Source organism: Etheostoma spectabile, chromosome 20 (assembly GCF_008692095.1).
Source record: "Etheostoma spectabile isolate EspeVRDwgs_2016 chromosome 20, UIUC_Espe_1.0, whole genome shotgun sequence".
NCBI classification, from domain to species: Eukaryota; Metazoa; Chordata; class Actinopteri; order Perciformes; family Percidae; genus Etheostoma; species Etheostoma spectabile.
Genome location: NC_045752.1, coordinates 22,201,434 through 22,225,550, shown reverse-complemented (window position 1 = coordinate 22,225,550; position 24,117 = coordinate 22,201,434). Strand labels below are relative to the sequence as shown.

At 39.3% G+C, this 24,117-nt stretch overlaps 2 protein-coding genes across 4 annotated transcripts in view; both read left to right on the top strand.

Moving 5' to 3' along the window:
- Window positions 1-3,426: 3,426 nt before the first annotated feature.
- Window positions 3,427-11,974, top strand: LOC116670684 (serine protease inhibitor Kazal-type 1-like). 2 transcript variants are annotated; one of them, XM_032501320.1, is made up of 4 exons: window positions 3,427-3,562; window positions 5,106-5,155; window positions 6,434-6,543; window positions 11,815-11,974. In XM_032501320.1, exons 1-4 carry the CDS (start codon window positions 3,451-3,453, stop codon window positions 11,864-11,866), a joined length of 324 nt encoding a protein of 107 aa, XP_032357211.1. In that variant the 5' UTR covers window positions 3,427-3,450; the 3' UTR covers window positions 11,867-11,974. The 2 variants fall into 2 exon arrangements, with proteins under 2 accessions (XP_032357211.1, XP_032357210.1); XM_032501319.1 differs by lacking the exon at window positions 11,815-11,974 and adding an exon at window positions 10,207-10,318 and having other exon boundaries at window positions 3,435-3,562.
- A 10,645-nt stretch (window positions 11,975-22,619) lies between these two features.
- Window positions 22,620-24,117, top strand: part of LOC116670682 (storkhead-box protein 2) — a 69,151-nt gene continuing 67,653 nt past the window's right edge. For both annotated transcript variants that reach the window (XR_004327092.1, XM_032501311.1), the window contains exon 1: window positions 22,620-23,630. Coding sequence is in view for 1 of the 2 variants with exons in the window: in XM_032501311.1 (XP_032357202.1) it covers window positions 23,291-23,630 (340 nt within the window). In the remaining variant the exon portion in view is untranslated. The remainder of the gene's footprint in view (window positions 23,631-24,117) is intronic.

Genomic DNA, 24,117 nt, shown 5'->3' with positions numbered 1-24,117 from the left:
TTTTTTTTATCACCTCTTTTTAACAAGTTTTTGTCACCTTTGGCGATTTTTCAGATTTTGTCTGGGCACTTTTTTCAGCGTTTAAAAAAATAAAGGTTTTTGTTGAATTTTACCTGCATTTTTGAAGCTTTTTACAACATTCTTTGGTCACAGTTCTGATAAAATGAAGGTGGAAAGGCCCAAAATAATTCTTTTGTAAACGGGACAATTTGACCCCGAGGACAACAGGAGGGTTAAAACAAATGATCTTGGGCTGACTGGAACCGGGGTCCCTGCAATCCGACAGACAGTTGGTTATCGTGTATACCGGTCCAAAATTCTTAGACCTTGTCACAGGACAAAAGGACATGAAGTAGTTGGCCATCCTCTGTCTTGTAGTTCCAAAAATTTGGTGCGTATTTTAATCTTTAGTCTTAACAATCTGCAGGGAGATCTGAATTGGATGCACCCTCACATCGTGAGACATTGTTTTAATATTCCAACAGACTCTGTCCCACTCCTCATCATCCACTGTAATACTCAGATGCCCATGTCTTCTTTAGGGCTGATCAGGCTCCATCCCTCAGGTTCTAAATGAGCATAACAATACCCAGAAGCCTTGTGTCCTTTTCCATATTTCATCAACATCTTATCTAAACATGCTGGTGCCTTCGGGGCTGAAGAACTGGATCCAAAAATCCCCCAATAACAGACATCCTTTTCCCATCCTGTATATATTCAAACATTTGTTCTTTTATTTCATTCCTATTATTATTATTTCATGTATATTGTACGTATTTTTATTTTTCCTAGTTCCATTTATATTTATATTCTGTGTTGTGTGACTGATGTACGTGTGCTGCTGTAACACCGTAATTTCCCATTTTTCTTGGGATCAATATCTATCTATCTATCTATCTATCTATCTATCTATCTATATATATATCATTAGCAAAGTTGTAAATATCTGATCATTGGATTTTTTTTCCAACCAGCCCTTCCAAAAAAGGGGAGATCTACCAACACATAACTTTGGATTCCACCAAGTACTTGATGAGGCATTTAGATATGGATCAAATCCAAACAGCTGGGCCACTTTGGTCCAAACTACTTTTAAGTGACGATTATCGGATGTGACGTTGATCATGATGTTCCACTTCCAGGATTGCTCCGTTGGCGTCGGAAATTCCGTTGGATTTCAATCTTTTCAGCTAAATTTCCAGTACCTTCCGTTTTGTTTGTGTTGGAATATTAAACTCTAGTGGATTTCTGAGGACTATGGTTACCTGGTCCTCAGGTCTCTGCAGGGTAAACCCAGACAGCTAGCTAGACCATCTGTCCAATCGGAGTTTTCTGTTGCACGACTAAAACAACTTTTGAACACACACATGTTCCACCAAAATAAATTCATTCCCAAAACTAATTTGCAGATGCACTATGGGTTTTCCTGGTGCTTAGCGCCACCCATGATGATTGTAACTGGTTTAAAGAAATGCCAATATACCAGACCACGTTGCTCTCCCATCCCAGCATACTATGTGGACTAGCCAGACCTTCCTTTGCACCGCTGTATGGCAAAGGGAGATTTTCCTAAACCCAACCAAGTATTTTTGATTCATTTCACAAAGTTAACCATGTGTCAGCCTAATGTCTAAAAGAAGTTTATCACAGGATGCAAACCCCAGTCTAATTTGTCAAATTCCTGGGTTTGACCCATTCATCCACCACAACGAACTGCGTGACACATTATTGACAACCAACAGGTGAGGACTGGGTGTATATTGCTTTGAGAGACTCACATTGTTTTTTACAGCTGTTAAAATGGCACTGATCACAATCTGGATTATTATTATTTTTTACAGTGATGATATCTCCCACTTTAGTGTGAACTGCTACCATAGTTTCAGCAAGCAACAGACCTGTTCTTCCCATTCCGACGATGTTGAATGAATGCAGCATAAGGGTGGGGACCACACTGGTGTACAATAGTGAGGGCATGTTGCTTCAGGTACAGGTGAGAAAATCATATAGCCTACAATTCATAAAGTTTAGTTTGAGCCCCAGATCCGTGGGTTTTAAGGTTTATCAGACACCAAAACACAGTTCAAAGATGTATAAGGCTATGAACCTGTGCTGAAGCAGAGCCTGGGCTAAAGCTGGGATTTTAAAAAGACTGAGGTTATACTTTGAGTCCCAGTTACCCCAGAACATACCACAGACACCAAGAATGTCAAGAGTAGTCTTTTTAAATTGCTTGTAATTTTAAAAAATGTTTTATTAAAGCTATAGTGCGTAGTTTCCCCATGGGGAATTCCAGGTAATGACGACCAAACTCGTGGCACGTCCACATGTTACAAGACTTCCGTGACCGTGCGACATAACTGGAAATTAGTTTTTTACTGTCAGTTATTCTTTTGATCCAGTCGTGTTATCTTGATCAGATGATCTAGCAAGTATTACCTGGCCTTAACAAGGCAGCCAATCAGAGGACAGACATAGCCTGTTCAACAGGTTTTGTAAAAAAGGAACACATGCCTGCATTTTTGGTGAGTAAATGAATTCAGATCATCCAGCAAAGCCTTGTGTTGGCCAGTCAAAAACATGTAAGGGCAAATAACAGAAACACTTGTCTTTTGCAGTGCTATTTCATGGATAGTGGTATCTTTTATGATGATTGTACATTGTAGAATAAAACAGATTGTTTTCTACTGTTAAAATGACCCTATCCTGTGACACGACCAAGTGTAGTGCACATACTGTACAGCCTGTGAAGTGTATCCAGTGTCAACCCCTCTGTACTGCACTGCACAGTTCTCTCCACCTGCTGCCTTCATCAGCTGTTTGAGAAGGTATTACCCAGTCCCATGGCACCACCTACTGCTCATCCACAGGGGGAAACCAAGTTCAGTGAGTCAGTAATTTCCCGGTATAGCATTTAGTTCAAGTAAATGTAATGCCACCTTTTGTAACCCTGTACGGGAAATTGAAAGCGTCCAGGTCAACAAACACACCCAGTATATAAGAGAAGAAAAAGAACACTTTATCACAAATAGATATACACATTCCAAAATATCCGGAGAAAACACAAAGCACTGGAGCCATGATTGTATAGTATGGTGCGCAGTACATTACCGTATATATATATATAATATGCCTAATTACTGTTTATTTATCTTAAAAGATGAACTTCCAGTACATTTTCTTCACACATCTATCCAAATGTGTGTGATGCAGTGTGTGTCACATGTTGATTATATTACCTCTGTTCGTACTAAAAACTAACACTATAATACTATATTTTTGCCTGCAGATATAACTGGGTATTTGTTTTTTTTCCTGGCTTTTTATTCTTTTGCATTCCAGTCATGTTATCTTGATCAGATGATCTGGCGAGTATCACCTGACCTTTACAACACAGCCAATCAGAGGACTGATGCAGCCAGCTCAACAGGTGTTGTATAAAAGGTAAACATGATGTGTGATACTAACACCTGCTGCCAACAGACACTTGTCCACACACACACAGAAGACATCATGAAGCTGACTGTCCTGCTCTGTTCTGTTCTGCTGCTCTCTGTCTCTGGTAAGTTCATAAACAGCATAATGTAATGATTTAACACCGATTTTAGTTGCAGATTTGGCATCAAACACGTTGTGCCTTTAAAGCAGAAACAAATCAATGTGTTGGAAATGTTCCACTGTCAAACAGGTTTGTCTACAAATGACTTAAAAGTAATTGTGTGCACATGATACCTTCTGGCAAGTACAGGAAAAATGAGAAATACTAAAGTGAAAGAATGTAATGTCCACTGCTTTTAGCTCCCATAATTTAAGACAATTTAATCCATTTGCCTGAAAAAGACCCAGTAGGGTCAAAATGTTTCCTTTGTGTTAAATGATAGGAGCTAAAAGCAGTGTTGCGAACATTACATTTTTTTCCCTTTTGTCTAGAAATGACTCAGAAAATGCACAGCATAAAGTAGAACACTGCATCATTGTCGAAAAAAATGACAAAAAATTAAAGTATTGAAAAAAGATTTAATATTATCACTCTTATTTTTTTTTTAAAGATACGATTTTAGGACTCATTTAGAGACAAAATGATTTAATGAGATTTTTGTTGTCAGTGCAGTGTTCAGAGACTGTAATGCGAACCTAACCTACTAACTACTAACTTCTTTAAATGTAAAAATGCAACAACAACAAAAAAAGAAAAGGCTATAAATAAGATGGAAATACCTAAGGATAGTGCACATCTTGATGTTGTAAAAACCATCTGTCATATCAAACGGATGTAATTCATGGGTTTTTCTTATAAAAGAAATAAAAGTAAAAAATACATGTGTCATGAAACTTGTGCCATAACGCCATCATTGTGATAGGTCATGTTTTCTCAGTTTAAAAAAATAAAAAGGATTACCTAATTCTGGGGTTCAGATGGCATCTTCCCATGGCTGATTGAAACTGGTTTAAGCAGCCTTCCTGGTTAACCAATCAAATAGCATACAGATAACATTGATACTGGAAAATGGCATGTAAAGACCAGACTATTATGGCGCCTAACCATAGAAACTGATAACAATGACAGGGTGCTGAGTTTCCCACAACAGTTTGTACCCTAGCGTTTTAGTAAAAGAGGTCAACCGACAGAAGTCAATACTATCAATGCCAGACCATGGTGTACCAGGAGCAAAGTTGTTTATGATGCTGTTGCCTGATATTTAGTCCTTGTACAGTTTTTATTCTCAGCCAAAAGTAGCCCCTTGAGTTTCAACATTGTTTCCCCAGAAAACAAAAGCAAAACAAAAGGAAGCTTAGAGGAACATGAGACTTGGCATGGCAACATTCCTCTGGACAAAGGCAGGTTACATGTAAGAATGTAACCAGCCTGTGAGGGGTGAGGGAGAGGGTGCTAGTGTGCTTATTAGGTATAAGAGCATTTTTACAAAGTGAGTCAGGTTAGAATTCGGTTTAGGTTAATACGTTTAGAGTAATGGTTGTAGTTGTGAGGGTTAAGATTAGGCCTGGGCTAGGGAAAGTTTTATATGTCAATGCGGGTTCTTGCAAATATAGAAGTACAAAGGTGTTTGATAAACTGTGTGTGTGTGTGTGTGTGTGTGTGTCAGTCCTTTCCCAGGGGGATGGGACTGTGGGCCCTCAGGCTGAAACCGAAAAGGTGAGACTTCTGGGGGGGATCTGATTCTGTAATTTTTTATTTTGACTCCTGGTTAACAGATGGGGGAAAAAAGGCGGTTTGATTACCACTTTTAAAGGGTTGATTTTCTGAGTGTACCCTAAACTGCTGTCACTGTTGCAGAATTTGACAGTGCCATGACTTCATTTTAGCAGGGTATTTTACTGAGGCCATGACGACGACATGACGACGTTTTATTGGACTGCAGTAGGTGAAGCTAGGTGTACCTGATAAACTGGCAACTGATGTATGGAACTGTGTGCCATTTATTCTCGGGTCTCTATCGCAAAAGAGATCTTGATCTCAATTAGAATTTCTGATTAAATAACCCAAGTAACTGTTACTAGTTGGCTCGAATCATCACAGATCATATTGAACCCTACATGGTCTGAACTAAAATAAAGAAAAGTGTTGCGGCAATCAGTGCAAATTGCCCATTTGTATCTTCATTGTGGTCAGTTGTGCTGCTGGCGTGCCTGTTCCTACAAGTCATAGTCCGCCTGCATCAAAAAATTAAATTTAATCTAAACTTCTTTTAATAACTAACGAGGATATGAGACCTATCATTACTGTTGGTTTTAAACTGGTGCAGAATGCCAAATTATGTTTAGTCTGAGTGCCGGTCACATGATTGGCCACTGCAGCGTGATGAAAGGCACGGCCGCTAAGGTTTTTTTTCCCTGGCATCCCCAGTGGCCTCATTTGGTGTGAAGACCAAGACCTCCAGTGAAGTGGCTTTCTGTACTTGTAGACCTAGACTGTAGTCTATTTCTTACGTCTAAATGTCCCAATTATCACATGATGTGAGAGCATTTGATATGACATCATAAGCCTGCATTCACACTGCCTGAGTTGGCCGTCCGGCAGTGGGACAAGAACGCAGGTTTGTCCATTCATTTTGAGTGGTAGTGTGTGTAGATTGCGGTGGAGGTCAAACCAGGAGGTTGCAGAAAAACCGCATTGGCCTGCGGCAAAATGTTGAGACTGACTCGACTTTAGAAGAAAAGAAACCTGACATGACACATATGTTGTTACAAAACATCAAACGATCAAACTCGTCAATGGGTTTCGAGGCGGTGTGAGAGTCCCGTACAGTAAACAGGAAACATCACTTCCTCTATCGCTGCCACAATAAAGTCTCTTTAGTCATAGCTCCATAGCCAGGTCGTGACACATGACATCATATGCAATGACACATTAATAACCTAAATGCCTGTGCGTCTAATCAATAATCTTGTGACTACCTGTGTTTGTGTCCAGCTTGGCTGTGCGAAGTATGAAGGTGGACTCTGCACCAAGGAGTTTGATCCAGTGTGTGGCAGTGATGGACGCTCCTACAGCACTGAATGTGTTCTCTGCCAGCTGAACAGGCATGTAACATGTACTTTATCACATACACACCATGTAACATGTACCTTCACACACACACACACCATGTAACATGTACCTCCACACATACACACCATGTAACATGTACCTTCCCACACACGCACACACCATGTAACATGTACCTTCCCACACACGCACACACCATGTAACATGTACCTCCACACATACACACCATCTAACATGTACCTTCACACATACACACAATGTAACATGTACCTTCTCACACACACACACACACACTGACAAAAGTCAGCTTATAAATATATTGCTCCTCTGTAAGGAGCAATTAATGACCACATAACAATTTACAACAACATGTAATTGACGTATTTTATACTTATCGATTAGCCTACAACTTCAATTATTGTGGGCATGTGAATCTGCAACATACTGTTGATTTTTTTTTTTTTTTTTTCATTCTGGTACGTTCAATTTTCACCACGCCTCTTTTTAATTTTTTATTTTGAATGTTGCCAAAGCCCATAGTATTATTATCATTATGTTGTTATTATTATTTGTTTGAACTATTTTTTTTATTAATCCTGCGTGGAGTTGGGTCAGATCACGATAAACCCAACCAACCCATTCATGATCATTAGATTTCTGAGGGCAGCACTCTGCTTGGAGTGTAAATGAGCCTCGTTTATAAATGTTTTTCCTTATAATTTTCATAACTTTTTCTGTTACAATTATTTAGAAGAATGGAAAAAGAAAAAACACCAATGTGATATATTGCCAGGAACTACTTTAAAATTACTTTGCCATAACCTCTATGAAATTAAAAATTAGTCGACAAATTTAATGTGATTTAATTAAATGTCAACGTAATTTGATTTTTAAGTCAACACAGTCACCAAACATTACTGTTTGTCTCCATCTGGTGGTTAAAAAACACCACTGTCCCAGCTTTTATAATGTTGCCCGACCAGCGCCAGCCGGACATTGGGCTCCTGTTTTTGGGTCTGTCTGTGTTTCTTCAAATTTGGCGCAAATGTCCACTTGGACTTGTGTCAAAGGAAGTCCCCCGGCAGTCTAGAACTACAACAGTATAGTAAGAGCTGGTCCAAGGCAGACCTGAGCCAGTTCTATGGAAGATAAATTAGATTAGATTAGATTAGATTAGATTCAACTTTATTGTCATTACACATGTACAGGTACAAGGCAACGAAATGCAGTTTGGGTCTAACCAGAAGTGCAATAGCACTTGATAGTATAATAGCACACAATCTGATGACTATGAAGAGAAGGGGTGCCGTGTCTGCAGCTATACACCCTCCCCCTCCAAATTAGGCAAACAAAGCAACTCCTCATTCCCTAACTATAAGTTTTATCAAAGAGGAGAGTTTTAAGTTTCCTCTTAAATGTGGTGACGGTGTCTGCCCCCCAAACCCAGACTGGGAGCTGGTTCACAGGAGAGGAATCTGATAGCTGAAGGCTCTGAATCCCATTCTACTTTTAGAGACTCAAGGAACCACAAGTAACCCTGCATTCTGGGAGCGCAGTGCTTTAGTGGGACAATGAGGCTCTAAGAGCTCTTCTAGGTAGGATGGTGCTTGACCATTTAACTTTGTAGGTCAGGAAAAAGGATTTTAAATTCTGAATCAGCTGGAGAGTCTTATGGGACTTATTTGAGCAACCTGATAGTAAGGAATTACAGTAGTCCAGCCTGGAAGTAACAAATGAATGGACTAGTTTTTCAGCATTGTTTTGAGACAGGATGTGTCTAATTTTGGCAATGTTACGAAGGAGAAAAAAGGCTGTTCTTGAGGTTTGTTTTATACAAGCGTTAAAGGATGTATCCTGATCAACAAAAAAAACCTCCTAGATTTCTAATAGTAGTGCTGGAAGCCAGGGCAATACCATCCAGAGTAACTACATCTTTAAATAATGAGATCTGGAGGTGTTTAGGGCCCAGTTTAGTTTTTTTTCTGAGTTTAACATCAGAAACTTGTAGGTCATCCATGATTTTTATATATTTAATGGATGCTTAAAGTTTAACTGACTGGTTTCTGGCTTGATTGATAGGCATAATTGGGTGTTATCCACATAACAGTGAAAGTTAATTGAGTGTTTCCTAATAATGTTGCCTAGAGGAAGCATATCTAAGGTAAATAGAATTGGTCCAAGCAGTGAGCCTTGTGGAACATCACAATGCAATCTTTTCACTCATCCCACATTCTGAAGTGGTTTAGGCCACATAAGCACAATGCGGAAAGAGTGTCAATCATTTGTGTAATTATTGGCTCCCTGATGGCTTCATGTGTCACTTAGCAACTCTCATAGAGATAGAGCTCATTCAATCTGAGAAGGGAAAACTACTCTTCCCTCTCCATTGACTTTTATCGTGTGAAGTGTTCCTCCTTGTCAATTCGGTCAGCTAGCAAACAACAGAAAAATGCCCAAATGCTGCTATGTGGTGATATTTACTACCAATAATATAAAGAACCCATAAGTTAAAGCTGAGAAACTGAGCTTTTACAAAGAAACAAGGGGATACAGATGTGAGGAATCAGCATGAAGAATGAGGAGACTGTGGGATCCTGACACTAAGCTAACGTTATGTCTGATGTTATTTTTGCAGCAAGTACTTGATTACCAAGTCAAATATCCAAACGTCAGGTTTAGGCTAACTTTATATTTGCAGGTTATGTTAAAGCAGTTTGTACACAGTATGCAACTTGTGTTATAGTGGAAGGTCAATAAATCAGAAAGCTATAGTTTGCAATTGCCATAACTAACATCAGCTTACTACCAGCTAACTTGTCCTCTCTGGTAGCCAAAGGGTACTAAAACTGTTTCCCTTTCCACATTAGACATGTCCGTCCCAGAGCAACAACCCCATAGGTTTTTTTTGTAACGTTGCCGCGTAAAGCATCAGCCTCATCTGGCTCATTTTCTGTAGTTTCTGTAACCTTAACGTTAGCTGCAGTGTCACCCAAAGCGTCAGTAAAGCTTCAGGGGCAGGCTTACCAAAACACTGAGAGTGTAGTCATCCATCTACTTTAGTGATTCACATAAGTTAATTTCAAATTTGCGCAGAGAATGACCACCAAGCAACTGTGTAGTTGTTTGTAGGTGACTCGCAACCCAGACAGATGAATTTCTGAACGTTAGTGTGAAAGTTCTCCTACAAAACAATCAGTTACGTAATGTTAGCCTTGCACTTTGGTAAGTGGGTACATGGAAATCGTTGACCTTTCCTAGTGGGTATACTCCATATACCTTCTAGACCTTTTACTCTGTTAATGATATTGTGTTTGTTCCCTGCATGCTCAAATGTTAAATAATATGAATTTGTTTTACAGAAACAGGCTTGACGCTAATGCTAACAAACCCCCGATAATCAAATACAGATGATAGAACATACATTCCAGGGCAAAATATTGACACAAACAGAATATTTAATTTATGGGATCTGTGTTTCAGCAGACACTGTGACACTGATTGCAGTGCTAAAGAAGCCGGTCATCCTCTATTGAAAAGTCTTTAAAACGTCTATGCCTGTTTTGCTTGCTATTATGCAATATTATTAGATACCCCCATACACATACACATGTGGACATGCAACACATATGAAAAACCCAAATGCTGCTGAGTCTGTTTAATGTTTCGTTCTTTTTTTTTTTTCTTTTTTTTTTTTACAGCCTCCAAAAGACGAATGTCAAAGTGGCAAGCAAAGGGGAGTGCCCTCCTTAGCGGATGTGGTGCCCATTGACACAACACATACACACACAACTCTGGCTATGTAATATCCATTCCTGTATCTTGCTTATCAATAAAGTTACATACGGCAACATGTCCCCTGTCTTTTGTATTCATCTCCTGACATGAATTAATTCTGGTAATATAACACACCTTGACCTCCATGTGTGATCTCTTCTTTTATCCTTTAGTACTCAAACACCCTGGCTATGTATACACCAGTTTAGACAATCAGAAAATACGGTAGGAGGTACTATTTTTGAATTGCACTCTACTGATACCTCTACTAAGTTTTGCCCATACAACCCTTGGGTGAGGGAGAGGGTGCTAGTGGCTTATTAGGTATAAGAGCATTTTTACAAAGTGAGTAGGTTAGAATTCGGTTTAGGTTAATACGTTTAGAGTAATGGTTGTAGTTGTGAGTGTAAGATTAGGCCTGGGCTAGGGAAAGTTTTATGTCAATGCGGGTTCTTGCAAATATAGAAGTACAAAGGTGTTTGATAACGTTGGTGTTTGTGTGTGTGTGTGTGTGTGTGTGTGTGTGTGTCAGTCCTTCCCAGGGGATGGGACTGGGGCCCTCAGGCTGAAACCGAAAAGGTGAGACTTCTGGGGGGATCTGATTCTGTAATTTTTTATTTTGACTCCTGGTTAACAGATGGGGGAAAAAGGCGGTTTGATTACCACTTTTAAAGGGTTGATTTTCGAGTGTACCCTAAACTGCTGTCACTGTTGCAGAATTTGACAGTGCCATGACTTCATTTAGCAGGGTATTTTACTGAGGCCATGGCGACGACCTGACGAACGTTTTATTGGACTGCAGTAGTGAAGCAGGGTACCTGATAAACTGGCAACTGATGTATGAATGTGTGCCATTTATTCTCGGGTCTCTATCGCAAAAGAGATCTTGATCTCAATTAGAATTTCTGATTAAATAACCCAAGTAACGTTACTAGTTGGCTCGAATCATCACAGATAATTGAACCCTACATGGTCTGAACTAAAATAAAGAAAGTGTTGCGGCAATCAGTGCAAATTGCCATTTGTATCTTCATTGTGGTCAGTTGTGCTGCTGGCGTGCCTGTTCCTAAAAGTCATAGTCGCCTGCATCAAAAATTAAATTTAATCTAAACTTCTTTAATAAACTAACGAGGATATGAGACCTATCATTACTGTTGGTTTTAAACGGTGCAGAATGCCAAAATGTTTAGTCTGAGTGCCGGTCACAGATTGGCCACTGCAGATACAGATGATAATCACATACATCCATTGCAATAATATTAGACACAAACAGAATATTTAATTTATGGGATCTGTGTTTCAGCAGACACTGTGACACTGATTGCAGTGCTAAAGAACTGCCGGTCACTCCTCTATTGAAAAGTCTTTAAAACGTCTATGCCTGTTTTTGCTTGCTATTATTGCAATATTATTAGAATACCCCCATACACATACACATGTGGACATGCACACATATGAAAAACCCAAATGCTGTTCTGATGTACTGTTTTTAATGTTTCGTTCTTTTTTTTTTCTTCTTTTTTTTTTTACAGCCTCCAAAAGACGAATGTCAAAGTGGCAAGCAAAGGGGAGTGCCCTCCTTAGCGGACTGTGGTGCCCATTGACACACACACATACACACACACACCTCTGGCTATGTAATATCCATTCCCTGTATCTTGCCTTATCAATAAAGTTACATACGGCAACATGTCCCCTGTCTTCTTGTATTCATCTCATGGACATGATATTAATTCTGGTAAATATAACACACCTTGACCTCCATGTGTGATCTCTCTTTTATCCTTTAGTACTCAAACACCCTGGCTATGTATACACCAGTTTAGACCAATCAGAAAATACGGTATGAGGGGTACTTATATTTTGAATTGCACTCTACTGATACCTCTACTAAGTTTTGCCCATACAACCCTTATTGTAGAACCAACAATGATGCTACAATAAGGGCTGTGTTATTAGTTCCAACATTTTGAGATACCTCAATCTAAACACATCAGTAATGAGCAACTATAGGCCAATATCAAACCTTCCATTTTTAAGTAAAATCATTGAATTGTTTTTTTCTAACTTAACCTGTTTAACCTTGACCACAGCACTGATATGGCTCTTCTTTAATGACATGCACTTAAACACAGATAGTGGCAAAATTTCAGTCTTAGTTTACCTGATCTCACAGCTGCATTTGACACGATCGACCATGACATATTACTAGATCGTTTGGAAACTGGGTTGGCCTATCTGGCTAAGTACTAAACTGGTTTGAATCCTACTTAAAGAATAGGGATTACCCTGTATCTATAGGTAATTATGCATGTAAGCATACAACTATGACGGCAGAGTTTCCAAAGGCTCTGTTCTGGGGCCTCTTCTGTTTAACATCTACATGCTTCCACTGGCTGAGATTATGGAAAACAACAAAAATAAGTTACCATAGTTATGCATACAATACACAAATTCATATAACCTTATCGCCATGGGACTATAGGCGTAAATCCCAGGGGGGTTGAGAGGGTCAGGACCCCCTCCTCCCATCTAAGGTTTGTTCCCCCTAGAAATATCATTAAAAACCATGCTGTGTCTTGTAAGTAACATCAGTAGTAAAACAAGACAAACCCCCAAAAATGCTTTTTAAGTTTAGAAATGCTTTTAGTCCCCCACCCTTCCTTGTGTCACAGTGGTTTGGGCCTCTGCCTGCTTTATGCACAAGTCCGGCTAGCAGAGAATGAGAGCACTTGGAATATTGGTAGTAACCATAGACCGTTAATGTTAATAAATATACAGTCTATGGTAGTAACGTTAGTTATGTAGTAAGTAGACTAGGTTGTTCAAGGCAATATTATTAACATTAAACATCAGATGAAGTTGTTCTTTTCTCAAATAGAAATGATGCTGTGTAATTAATAAATTAGTCATGACAAAAAAAGTTTGCTATGTTAAAGTAATAAAATGTAACATTAACTAGCTTGTTTAATAGCTTGTTGGATAGGAATGCATCCACTACAACTAACGTTAACATGGCAATTGGTTAATATAATGTTAGGTGGCTGATCAGTAGGTTTGCTGCAGTTAAATATATATCCTCTGTCCCAGACAAAACCTACTATTATTATAACCTACTGTAATTATAATATGATCTCATGGTGAACCTATGCATCTAACTCATATTTAGACATCTGACGTTAAAGATTTGTGTTGTTGTTGCCCGGATAAAATGACATAAATGAAAAACAGACATAAGATCCTTTTTCAGTACACCAAAACGCCAAATAAGCACAATAAGTCCAGACAGCCAGGTGTAGAGTTTATGGTAAGGAACAGGGAGACCAGGGACAGTCAGGTGCAGAGTCTCAGATTAGGAACAGGGAGACGAGGGACAGTCAGGTGCAGAGTCCCAGGTAAGTGTGTTGAGCTTAGTTCATATGTTTGGAGGTGTGTATATCAGGGTTAGCAAATGAGCTTTACCAGTGGCTCACTAATTTCTATTATGATCAGCTAATTTAACAAGTGTACTAAAGCATTGGATTTCTATTATATGGGGTCACTTTTTCAAAATAAGTCATTATGTTTTAAGGTATTTTTGTGGCTTGATTGTAATCTTAAAAATAAATAAATGGTTTTAAAGAAGAGTGTTTTGGTCACTTTAGTCAGCTTTTTCATTGAATCAAGAGAAATACTGAAAAGAAGGATGATGGTACAGTCTCCATGCTAAGGCTTTCCTCTGTCTACACATATCCTCTACTAGTATAATTTTTGCTGTATTATTTGTTTCTCCTTCAAAAATTGCTCTTCCGAAATGTTAGGTTTTTTGTCCCCCCCAACTGTTAGATGAGATTTACGCCCATGCATGGGACTATAGTCCAATACTGAAACTGACCAAGGGCATTGAACAAATTAACGACTGGATGTGCCAGAACTTTCTTAAATTAAATGAAGGAAAAACGGAGGAGCCAAAGAGGAATGATTAAAAGTCTGCGGCTAGCTCCAAACAACAATGTTAAAAAACAACAGACAAAGCCAGAAATCTTGGTGTAGTCAGGACTAGACTGAACTTTAACAGCCACTAAGACAATTACAAGCAGCCTACTATCACCTTAAGAATATATCAAGGGTAAAGGACTTATGTGTCAACAGGTTTGGAAAAACTTGTCCATGCTTTATCTTCAGTAGACTGCTACTGTAACGGGTCTTCAAGGTCTCCCTAAAAATCAATCAGACAGCTACAGCTGATTCAGAACGCTGCTGCTCGAGTCCTCACTAAGACCAAGAGACTGGATCAACATACTCCAGTTCTGAAGTCTTTACACTGGCTTCCTGTGTCTCAAAGAATTGATTTCACAATACTTTGGGCTGTTTACTAAATCGCTAAATGGTTTAGGGTCAAAATATATTTCTTACACTACATCTGCTACTACACTATGACCCCCCCAGACCTCTCAGGTCATCTGGGACACGTCTGCTTTCTGTCCCCAGAGTCAGAACTAAACAGGGGGAAGCAGCTTTTAGTTTTTTAGTTCCACATATCTGAAACAACCTCCCAGAAAACTGCAGGTCCACCACAACTCTCAGTTGTTTTCTATTTTATGTTGCCTTTCTTTAAATTATTTTTTCATTTCTTATACTGAAGTTGCATTGTTGAAACTGAATGATAAGCTACATAAGCACAAAGAGAATTCAAAAGTCGGGCCGGTAATAGCTTGTACGTTGTCCCGTACCAGCTGCCTGAAATCTTATATTTTATCTGCTTCCTTTATGTTTTGAATTGTTTTTAACTGCTGTTTAATGTTTAATTAATCTGCACTGTAACTTCTATTCTCATATTTTATCTGTTTTAAATGTTGTAATTGTTGTAGTTGTTTTTAAATTGCTATTCTGATAAAGCTGCCTTGCCTTGCCTTCAACTCCAGGTTGGGACATATCTCTTTACCCCGATTTTCCTCGTATTCCCTTTTTCTTCTCCCTTTGAGAACAACTAGACATGTGGTTTTTTATTTAAAGTGAGACAGGGGTGGTAGGATCCTGTTTCCAAACACTGTATGTCAAAGATGGTAAATAATGGATTTCTTTTAACATACTGTTTGAGGATTAAACCATTCAGTTAGACGAGGCTAAATCTTTTCTTATCTTAAATCCATCTCGGCTGTTTTTTTTAACGAGAGACCCATCTTAAAGACACTGCACAAATCAGGCTTCTGAGCAGGTGAATAGGCCAGACTATCCCTTCTTCATTGTCACAATATCACTTAAAAAGGACGTATCCTTTAAACAGATCCAATTACAGATCCTTATGGTATCTCATTTTCTTCACTCCCATTTGTTTAGTTTCTGTTCGGTTATGGGCTTAACAAAATCATCAAACTCCAGTCGACTCAAGTCCAAGGTTGTTGTTTTTTCCAATTCCTTATTGTACAAAAGTTCATACACAAAAGTTCAAACGGATACGTAGAATTGACATTACAAAAAATGAACAAAAGAAAAAACAATACCAATCAAAAATATAAAAATTTACATTTCATAATGCCAGAGCATGTATCATGTCATTTTAAATGATATTGATTTAAGGACTTAAAGGTCTTAATGGCTTTTAGCTTTTAATATTAAATAAAAGAGTGTTATGTCGTTGAAATTCATTAAAAAAGTGCAGGAAAGTTGGCTTGGTTCCTTATCATTTCTTCTAATGGATGTGAAATTTACCAAAAATAATAAATAGTTGTACAATATAAATCATGTTATTTTCAATCTTATCTTGACAAAGATATAGCATTACCGTAAACATATTTATATCAATATTCATTTAAGTTTCATTTTTAGAAATGTGTCTACCTCCATCCAGAACATTCTTACATATACACATTAAAGATATAGATGGAACACACTCTGTTCTAGTCCACAGAAATTACACATATAAGTAATGTCCGGTTTGAATCTTTAAACAATATTTCTGGCTATTTTAGATGAAATGTGGTTAATGTGGGGTTTCCCAGTTTTTCATCATTTGTTATAACTAGAAATATAACAGATGTCAATAAACAAATTATAAATGATCACCTCTACATCCTTGTTACTCATTGTAATTTTTTTCTTTTTTTTTTACATTCAAAGACAATGTGTTTGCTTTAAGCCACACAGAAAGCTTATCCAGTTCCTTATTGATTGTTGAAACCAGATATTTAAGATTGCCGTGAGCGACCTGTAGTCGCATTTTTCAAAAGGTGCACATCCGGCTCCAGCGTAGGGTCTGTACGTGTCTCCACGTCCGGCATAGATTCCACACAACGTTGGAAACTTTACACAAATCATTAACATAAATCGGAAATAAAAGAGGTTATCGTAAGTCCTATTAAAAGTTAAAGCCCAAAAAGGACTTTATCAAACAATAATAGAATGTGAGCCCCAGGCCTGGATGGGAAATTCACTTTTTACAACTCCCAGACACAGTGCATAAATGCTCCTTTACCCTCAGTGCATTTAAAACAAAGGTCAGGTGTATTACTGTTGTATTTGTTCAATTTAACAGGAGTTGTGTATGTCTGCATCAGTAACTTATATTGGAGTTGCTATGATCCTGTTTGTGCGTGGCAAGGGGCGTGTCTGGCGTCTCCCGGCAACAGAGGAGGCACCTGCTTCCACTCACCTCATCACCCACTCCATATGAGCCTCCGTTGCCATATAATGTGTTGGTTAGCACTCTGCATTGCTTGTTCCCTTGAGTTACTACCAGTGACGGTATTATTTTGCATCTGACCTTTTCCCATTGACTTACCGTTGGATGTTTTGTGTAAGCAGCTCTAGAAGTGGGTCGCGCTGTCGATGCAGCACCTGTGTTTCTACACATGTTTGTCCACTCTGAGGACATCTCCAGCCGACCAGCTCCCTGCCACCACTGCTCCTGCTTGAGCACTTTTGCACTTCCCAACCAGCTCCTGTCCTCTGCCTAGGGGTCCAACGTCACATAGATCTCAACAGTAGTAGCTTTGAATTGGAGTTTTCTTTTTTTTTCTGTGATGTGTTACAAGTTTTCTTCCAATCGTTTTCTGAAATGTCCTCTTTTAAGTCGGCCCTCTGTATACAGTATATGTTTCTTTAGAGCCAGATGCAAGCCAGTTGTATAATGATGAAATCAAACCGTACTCATTGCAATTGTTTGTTATAATTTCTTCTGGGAATGAGAGTGCAGGAATCCCAACTGATTGTTTTTTTATAGAAGTTCCTCACTTGGACATATTCAAAAAAAATGTGTTTCCTTGGAATGTTTAACATTAGTGATATTTCTTCAAAAGTCATTTAACCCCCTTCTTTAAAGAGGTTGCCTAGTTTACTTATTCCTTTCTTTGCCCATATCTGGAATCCTGCAAACAGCTTGCCTGGTTTAAATAAAACATTGCTCCACATTGGACTGGATCGGGACAGAGTCCAATATGTTCATATATTCTTTACCTCATACCATACATTAACCATATTAAGAACAATAACATGAGCAGTGTGTTTGTGAGGGACCAAGCTAGCAGGCACGAGGAGTCACTAGGTACATTTTCCAAAAACTGCAAGTTTTTATTTACAAAAACAAAACAATCAAATTTTCCAAAAACAGAAAGTCCTGGGCCCATAAAAGAGGTCAACTTAACAGAACTTTAACTCAGGTAACATAATCAAACAGACCTCCATACTGAGACATGAGGGAAACATATATAGTGGCTGACAAGGCCATTCTGACACAAAGGGGGGGAATAGACTAACACCATAAATAACCAAACCAAAATGACTACAACTTATCTTAACCCAATACTACCTAATATAAACAAAGGATAAATTGACCAAATAATCATAACCAACTATAAATATAACTAACAAAGAAAAGAACAACTCAAAAGTAAACTCCTCTGCCACCCCCATGACATGGGGAAACATGGTGCAATCCAATTATCCTTTCCCCCCATTTAAACAGCTTCCAATCAATTGGAGGTCCTTTTGTCTTTCCACCAACAACCTCCAACGGCAACTTCCCCGGAACTGGCAACTCAAAGGAAAAAGGTATTAATTCACAAAATATAACTTAGAAATAATGAACCCAACATTAGCTAAATTGACAAAGTAAACTAAATGTGTGCACCTGAATAGAAACTAAGTCAAATAACTAATAAACAGTTTGTAAAACTAAATGTGTGTTCAGTTATTTATTTTGTATAATGTGCTCAAAACAAAAGCGAGTTACCACCATGTGTGGCTGCTAGTGCGGCCATCACAGTGTTCTTAAGTACTTTAGCTTGGCTGAATACAGGTACACATCATAGACTGTTAAAAACCAGGAGCATGACTCAGTCTATCCAAGATGGAGCATCTCCAGAAGAAAAATTGAACATTATAGTTCTCAATTGTGTTGCCAAATAGTACCAATAAAGATTTGGACATTTCAGCCCCCTACTATAAATTGGAAGATATAGCAGAGATAGGCAGATTTATTTTCTTTTCCATGTACATTTTCAGACGAGTGCTGTGAGTTTCTAATCATTCAGGCAGGTGGCGCGAGAGGGATATTTTAAAAATAAATGCATGAATTTAGGCAATATGTTAATTCTTAATACATTTATTCTCCTTATCACGGATATAGGTAAGGGCATAATTATCACATAGTTTGGTGCTGTAGTCTCTAAATGAGATGTTATTTTGATACCCGAATATGTAAAATCAGATGAGCTTTTGAAAGTAAATAAATATTGGTTTATATATTCTCTTTAATTTCCATTAAGCAGCATTAGTGATGATTTTGAAGCATTTACTTTATATCCGGACATACTAACAGGCCAATTAGAGCTAACAGTGCTGGTATGGATGTGTTTAATTGTTTAAAAAAATAAAATTAAGTCATCAGCAAAAAGTTATTTTATGGCCTATGTTGGCAATTGTAGTATTTGCCTACAAGATCTAATTGCTATTGCTTTAATAGCTAACATGGACACAGAAGGGGTGATAGAGGGGAACATCTTGTAATATTGAAGGGATATAAGACACCACTTCCTTTGTCAGTGCTTCTGTTTTAGGATTAAGATGTAATAGTTTCATCCAGTATTTTCAGAGTATTCCCAAAACCAAACTAAGCTATATGGTCAAAGACATAGGTCCACTCAACCCATTGAGTTATGCTTTACATTATCAACTATCACACAAAACGAGAAAAAACAAGTTATTTTGATATTAAAGTGTTGTTGTTGGTTGCACCACGTTGCAGAAAATGACGTTTCACTTCCCGTGACTAATCACTGAAAAGCACTATTCTTGATGCAATGTTTATGATATTATATTAGCATTTTTCTGCGTGGTCTCTCGAGCCCAATCAATTCTTCTGCACCTTATTCATCTGTATAAATGTAAATGTGCTGTATTTATATAGCGCTTTTCCAGTCTTAACAACTGCTCAAAGCGCTTTTACATCTACAGGAAACATTCACCATTCACACACATTCATACACTGTGGCCAGGGCTGCCGTACAAGGTGCCACCTGCTCATCAGATAAACATTCACACACATTCACACTCCGATGCGCAGCAACTTGGGGTTCAGTGTCTTGCCCAAGGACACTTCGACATGAGACTACAGGGCCAGGGATCGAACCACCAACCTTCCAATTGGCAGCTCTACCACTGAGCCACAGCCGCCCCTATTGTGTGTATACAGTCTGTTTATATAAGGGTGTTGTGTAAATATGTATGTATACATACTAAAATCTATTTTTTCTTTTTCTTATAATACTTTCTGTATATTGTTTCCCCTATGTCTCTTTAATGTGTGTGTATTTGTGTTATTCTGATGTGTGTACATTTCTTTTGAGCTGCTGTAGCTCAGGACATTCTCCAGTGGGGGATTAATAAAGTCTACCTTATCTTATCTTGTTTTTTAACAGTTTGTTCGCTATAGCAAAAGAGGCTACTGGCTAAAAAAAAGCTAACGTTTGTAAGCTTAATCGCCAAAACAATAACAAACATGTACATAAACTAGGACAAAGCATTATGATTGGGTGATAGTATACAGCCTTAACCTACAGCTAACGTAACTGCAAAATAGCATTAGTGATATTGAGTGGTAAAACGTCAACTACAACATGGGTAATATAATGGTAACGTTACCCTATTATTTTGGCGCAGATGTTAAACATAATGATGGCCCATACTGGCAAACTGTTATGAGTATTTGTTAATTATAACCTAATATTAACCCCAAACTGCTGCCAGCAGGTCAATAATCCTATCTCCGCTCCTGGAATATGGAAGTGGAAGTAGGGAGGGGTGGAACAGGATATGTTGTTTTAGAAATGATGTAAGAAGAACATATTGTGGACAATTCATACAGCATGCTATGTTATAATCACTCATTACAACTTGCATAATTTAGAAGCAGCATTTTGCAGTAATCTGAAAATATTGTAAAGACAAAGAAAAACTAAATAAAACATACAATATGTATGTTTCTGAAGTAGGCCTATATTCTAAAAGAGGATTTAGACCAGGGGTCTCAAACTCCATTTACTTGGGGGCCGCTGCAAGTAGAGTCTGGGTTTGGCAGGGCCGCATCAAGTATTCCAAAAAAAACCTATTTCCTCAAAAAAGGTGCGGAACTGCCGGTGCTTTAAACCCCTAGATCTGATATGGTTGGTGGATTTCACAACAACAGATATCACATTGTCAAACCTCAGGCATTTGCCGCAAAGGGTACTTAGCTAGCTTGACAACGGTTACGCCGCTGTCAGGAGACTACTATAGCCCATAAGTGACATGCGCAATGACAAAAAGTTTCAGAACGCGCGGGCCGCACTAACACTTAACTTTGATGTCAAGTAGGGGGCCACAAAATATCATCCCGCGGGCCGCAGTAGGCCCCCGGGCCGCGAGTTTGAGACCCATGATTTAGACTGTTTACCAGTGAATGTCACAAAGTGCATTTAGATTCATGTGTTTGTGACACTATGCATTAAATATGTATATTTTATGCATTTCATAGTTTTTTTGCTATTTTTTTGGAGGTAAGATAAGTGTCTAGATCCATCAATATTGAATTAATGTTTTGAATTTCTCAGAGAGCAGTTGCTAATAGCAACATTAAACATGCTCAGAGTAGGCTATAAGAAAGGGTTATTCAACGTTTTTTAAACCAAGTACCCCTTAACTGAAATAGACGGAGCAGGGAACCCAGGACCAAAAAACAGAGGATGGACGGAAAGTAGGGAAGACAAAACAACACATGCAAGACAAGGGACAGAACACCTGCACAAGCCACTGCAAAGGCTGTAGCACAAGGCTACAGCCCGGACCTCAGTGTCTCTGCAACGCTCAGCCAAGTGTCCAGAGTCCTTCCTGGCGCTCCATGAATGTGTGCAGTAGATAGTTCCATATAAACTACATCCAGGAAGAAAAGGGTCCATGCATGAACAGAAAGGTCATGAGGGTGCCCAGGTTGGATCAGTGGTAAAGCAGGCGCACATGTAATGAGAGTTTTGTGCCTCCATGCAGAGGTCTGGTGTTTGAGTCCAACCTGTGACAAATTCCTGAATGTCTCACCTAACTGTCCTGTTAAAAAATAAAGGTCCCAAAAAATAATCTTTAAAAAAAAAAAAAGAGAGGTGGTGAGGTGGTTTCCACTGGGTTGCAATAATTTCCGTCGCAGCTGTAAGTCCAGCAAATACAGGCCTACAGCCCATTTTTGAGACAGCTGAAAGACTGACAGTTCATTCAGAATCAAGACATTGGCAGCAACAAGCCCAGTAACTTTACATCTTTATTAAATTAAATTAGATCATATGAAGATACGTACATACCTACGTATGCTTTTATTGGGCAGAAAGTGCATGGCGTTCTGTTATTTTTTTATGTGGTGCAGGTTCACAGGGGTGAGATAAGTCCATCGAAGGAAATTGAAGTGAGTCTGCTGATGGTCTGAATTGCGAAATACTTCTGGAATGTTAGGCTATACGTCAATATACAGTAGCCTTTAGTACATACATAAATATTTTGAAGGGCCCCCTGCAGTAACTTTGAGGACCCCCTAGGGGTCCCGGACGAACCCCCTGTTGAGGAGCTCTGCTATAGCATATTGACAATGAGTTTGTCTGACAAGTGACGTCAGTTTTTCTTTTTTCTCCAGATGTGTCAGTATGTTATCTTAGCATTAAAGCCATTCGTTTCTTACAGTAATAGGCTATTATTTGAAAAATACTTCGTAATAGGGGGACCATCTGTGCTTAATAGTAAGAAGCTAAGTGGTTCAGTTCCCAAACGACTTGTTGCGTTATAAATCTTAATTTGAAAATGTGGCCGGAAGATAGTGTATTCAGTGTTGTTAACGCTGCCTTTACGCAGCTCCGTAACTATGCCTGCCATCACTGTACCTGGATGAGACGGTTCTGCATCCAGCTGTGTTCTCGCGCACCGTTCCGAAGCGTGTCAGGCGCGACCCAGGACAATACTCAGCGGCGGCTGCCTCCTCGTTAACCGTGAAGGTTGTCGAAAAAAAGATACAGGTGTCCCCCGAGACCGGGTTGCTGCCTGGCGATGAGATGAGAGGGGCTCTCCGCATCTGTTGCCTGGGTGAATTCATTAACACGTTAGCATCCAGCTAGCTAGCCAGATTCCAAGGTACCTGACACAACGAACTGTACGTTAAGTTTCACCGAAAAAGCACGAATGTCATGTCTCGTTCCTAGTGGACAGCGCTCGACATGAATCTTCAGTAAATACCGGGTACGGTTACGGGGCGATACATTACGTCCAGAGAAAAAGACGGACCTAAAGGTGTGGGAATGGGTTTCATGAAATGCTAGGTAGCTAACGGGAGCTAGCAGGCTAGCTGCATGGAAACACAGTTGTAGGCTATGCGGCTGCTGCTGCAGAGCGTAGCTTGTAGCTGCATACCCTGCTAGCTACAATGGACTGTTGGTTTCCTATTAAGCCTGACGGTGTCTCAGATAGATAAATACAATGATACTACTACTTTCGATAGGCAGCTAGAAGGGCGACGCGACAATGGAGTCTTTCCTGCAGATTGCTCCTCATTCCCTGGCTATAGTGCTGTCCAGGGTCGGGGCTGCGGAGGCGGTGGGGGCGGCCGGGGTGTTAGAGAGCGACGCGCTGCCAAGACACCACACCGGCTACGAGATTTTTGCCGATTTCAAAGCAGAAAATACCCAGCAACATGTCTGGAACCAGAGGATTACCGAGGCGGTGTCCGAGACCTTCTTCCTGGGATGGATAGACGAACATGTGTTGCTGATCCAGGGGAAGGAGGACCATCTGGAGGTGCTGAGGGAGGGATGGATGCGGAGGTCCCTCAATCCGCCACGGGGATTCACCATCAAATACCTGGGTAAGGCCTCTACACACCCACACATGTCTGCTTAGGTTTAGGCCAACACATTTTTGTAGGACTGGGTTTTCATTGACTACCTTCACATAGAATAAGACATTGATGCTGCCCATCGTCATTATCATTATCACAGGGTGTTGGACTATGCTCTGTTGCATTCAGGGTCCATTCTAAAACGATCTAATTAGTCAGATATTCCATTTTAAAGCACTCATTATATGCTCATTTTCAGGTTCATAATTGTATTTTGGGGTTGTACCAGAATAGGTGAACATTTTAATTTAATTTTAATTTCCAAAGCACCATATTTTTGATGTACTGCACATTGCTGCAGATCCTGTTTTCACCATGTGTTTGGGTCTCTGTTTTAGCTACTGAGTAAGACATCTCACTTGTTTTAGCTACTGAGTGAGACATCTCACTTCCATACTATCTTTGTTTGGAGCTGCACATGCTCAGTAGCTCGGTAAGATCCCATCAGCTAGAT